The sequence below is a fragment of the Plectropomus leopardus genome, unplaced genomic scaffold (genome assembly GCF_008729295.1).
Source record: "Plectropomus leopardus isolate mb unplaced genomic scaffold, YSFRI_Pleo_2.0 unplaced_scaffold10921, whole genome shotgun sequence".
Lineage (NCBI taxonomy): Eukaryota > Metazoa > Chordata > Actinopteri > Perciformes > Serranidae > Plectropomus > Plectropomus leopardus.
Window position 1 is genome coordinate 1 of NW_024611531.1, and position 2472 is coordinate 2472.

At 39.7% G+C, this 2472-nt stretch overlaps 1 protein-coding gene across 1 annotated transcript; it reads right to left on the minus strand.

Annotated features, from left to right (window-relative positions):
• Nucleotides 1–1383: 1383 nt before the first annotated feature.
• LOC121963343 (caspase activity and apoptosis inhibitor 1-like) lies at nucleotides 1384–2374 on the minus strand (the record flags this gene model as incomplete). Its single annotated transcript, XM_042513637.1, has 3 exons — nucleotides 1384–2010; nucleotides 2136–2203; nucleotides 2317–2374. Coding segments are annotated over 3 exons (623 nt in total), but the record flags the coding sequence as incomplete, so codon positions are not given.
• Between the last annotated feature and the right edge of the window lie 98 nt (nucleotides 2375–2472).

The following is a 2472-nucleotide window of genomic DNA, read 5'->3' on the forward strand; positions in this document are numbered from 1 at the left end:
CCTAAAAGTTTTGAGGACTACTGCCGAACGAGCATCGTGAACCAGCGACTTGTTCACAACACTGAGGAAAATGACAGGTGCGGCTATTAAACAGTTGAACCAATGAGCACAGAAACTTTTTGCAAAACCTTGTTTTTGACTTTCATAATAGCAGCAATCATGGAAGCGTCACACCTCAATATTTTAACATGGATCAGAAGGTTCATTTGACATCAAAAAGTACTCTCTCAACAAAAACAGCATCATCTCACCTCCATCAATCCATTTTTCAGCCTACTCATTTTGATGTCTGCTTTAAAAGCCATTTATCTGCTCAAACCAAATCATAATTGGCATTCTAATAGCACTAAAATGACACAGATAAATACTCACCAATCATACCACTATGAGCACTTTAGAATCGTTGAATCTCTTTTTCACTAAAGTGGACGTTTTCCTCTTCAAATCATCAATGAGTACAAAGATACCTGCACATGCATGCATAGAGAAAGTCGCATTTAACGCTCCCCACCCTCGTTCCTCCCATGAAATAACCCTTTTAAATGCAAATACCCAGGAGGCAACTGGCTTCTTATCATACATTTCATTGTCTCCTTTGGGGTAGTGAGGTTGAGAGCTGTTTTGCTCTGCATCTGCATGTAATTGCACACATACAGGAACAAAGCAGCTTCAGAATAAATTACAGCAAAAACACTACATTAGGGGAGAGGATGCTATTAATTCCAGCTGCTACATAGACATCCAGAAAGACAAAATTTTAAAGTTACTCCGGAGGATAGAAGTGGCAGGTTCTTTAACTTGATGTATGTGTTGAGGACAACCGGTCTAATTATCTTTGATTTATTTCACTTTTGGGTTTCTCTGTATTTTGTCTGTAATGCCATGGGAGCAATTTTTTGTTGTTGTTGTCTTTGCCTAACCTGTTGTTAGACATTAACCATAACATTCAGACGATGCAAATATGAGAGATGGCAGTGTGCACTTCAGCCTGTCAAGTCAAACAGGTGTTCAGTGAAGAAATATCACAGGTGTGTCAACTATAAATGACAACACAACACTGCTGCCACATTTTTTGGCTGGCAAAGCTCAGCCTATACACAACAAAACATGGAATATTCTCTCGTCCTCTAAAAATTGACAGATCTTTACCCCAATTGTATAACTTCACATTATTACGAAGAAACATGACTTCTATGCTAATTTGACTGTAATGTGATTGGATAAATCATCTCTTGCACACATCTGCACATATTGGACATTACCATGAGAGTAGTACAGCAGGTTAACACTGCCATCTAGTGACCAAAGACATAAATACAATTGGAGATACTATTGTGTGAATTACAGCAGATGTTCATTCAGTAAGCGTAGGTCAGGCTGTGATGTGTTTAACTTTCTCTGCAACATCATTCCAATATGGAGCACTAAAATAACACGGTTTGAATGGTGCACACTCAATAATCTGAGTATTCAAGTCCTATGTTGTCAACTGTCTTATTAAACCAACAACATGTTAAACATTTTTTGGTACGAGATGTTTTTTCCCATCACTTGCTTTCATCAGAGCCTTTATGGCCCTCGCCCTCATTTCCAACTCCAAAAGCTCTAATTGTTGAATTGACGGCCGACATGCTGCGGGTGCACGACTCGAAACAGACACTCCTTGAACAGGTAAACTAACATCTGCGGACTGTGGAGGTGCACTCTGTTCTTTAACTTCCTCTTTGCTCGAAGAGGATGAAAACGCTAAAATCTCGCTGACGCTTTTGTCTATGTCACTTTGAATGTCTTTCTTTCCAGCTTCCCCTGGCTGAGTGCCCGTGGGAGGTTCAGGATTTGCTGGGTCAGGGTTTACAACTGGGTCAGAGCCTTCTCTGCTGCTGTCCACTACTTTCACTGCCCCCTCCATGGGTTTAACAGTCTGCTCCTCTTTGGGTCCCTCTATGTCACTATCGTAAGTGTCTGCATTTATGCTCAGGACGTCGCTCTCCTCGCCTGAGCCGCCACCCTCTGTAAAGAAAATCACACCAAGATTTTAAATGTAAAATGGTCCCTTTTTAAAAGCTTTTTTTGTCTTTGAAGTCTTTGATTGAGTGCCTGAGGGATGTTCTTTCAGTGCATTACATATTAATTACCTTGCTTAGGGTCCTCAGTTTTTGCAGTTTCTTTGAGGCAAGATGTAGAGTCCACATTATTGTCTTGCCTTGATGGAAAAATATTGAAATAAACACATAAAAGTAAAAGAAAAGCATAAGAAAATGTCCTACTTTCATTTTGTAAATGTGCCCTGGATAAGTTATCATACTGTTCACTCACTGGCTTTCTGAAGTCTCTTCTGTGTTTTTGTTGCCATTTCCAGATGTCAGCTCTTCCCCTAGAAACAAGCAACAGTTTTCAGTGAATGAAAATACAAATATTTGCAACACGAGATTGTTTTAAAGTGAGAGTTCACCCCAAAATCAGATTTTTTTT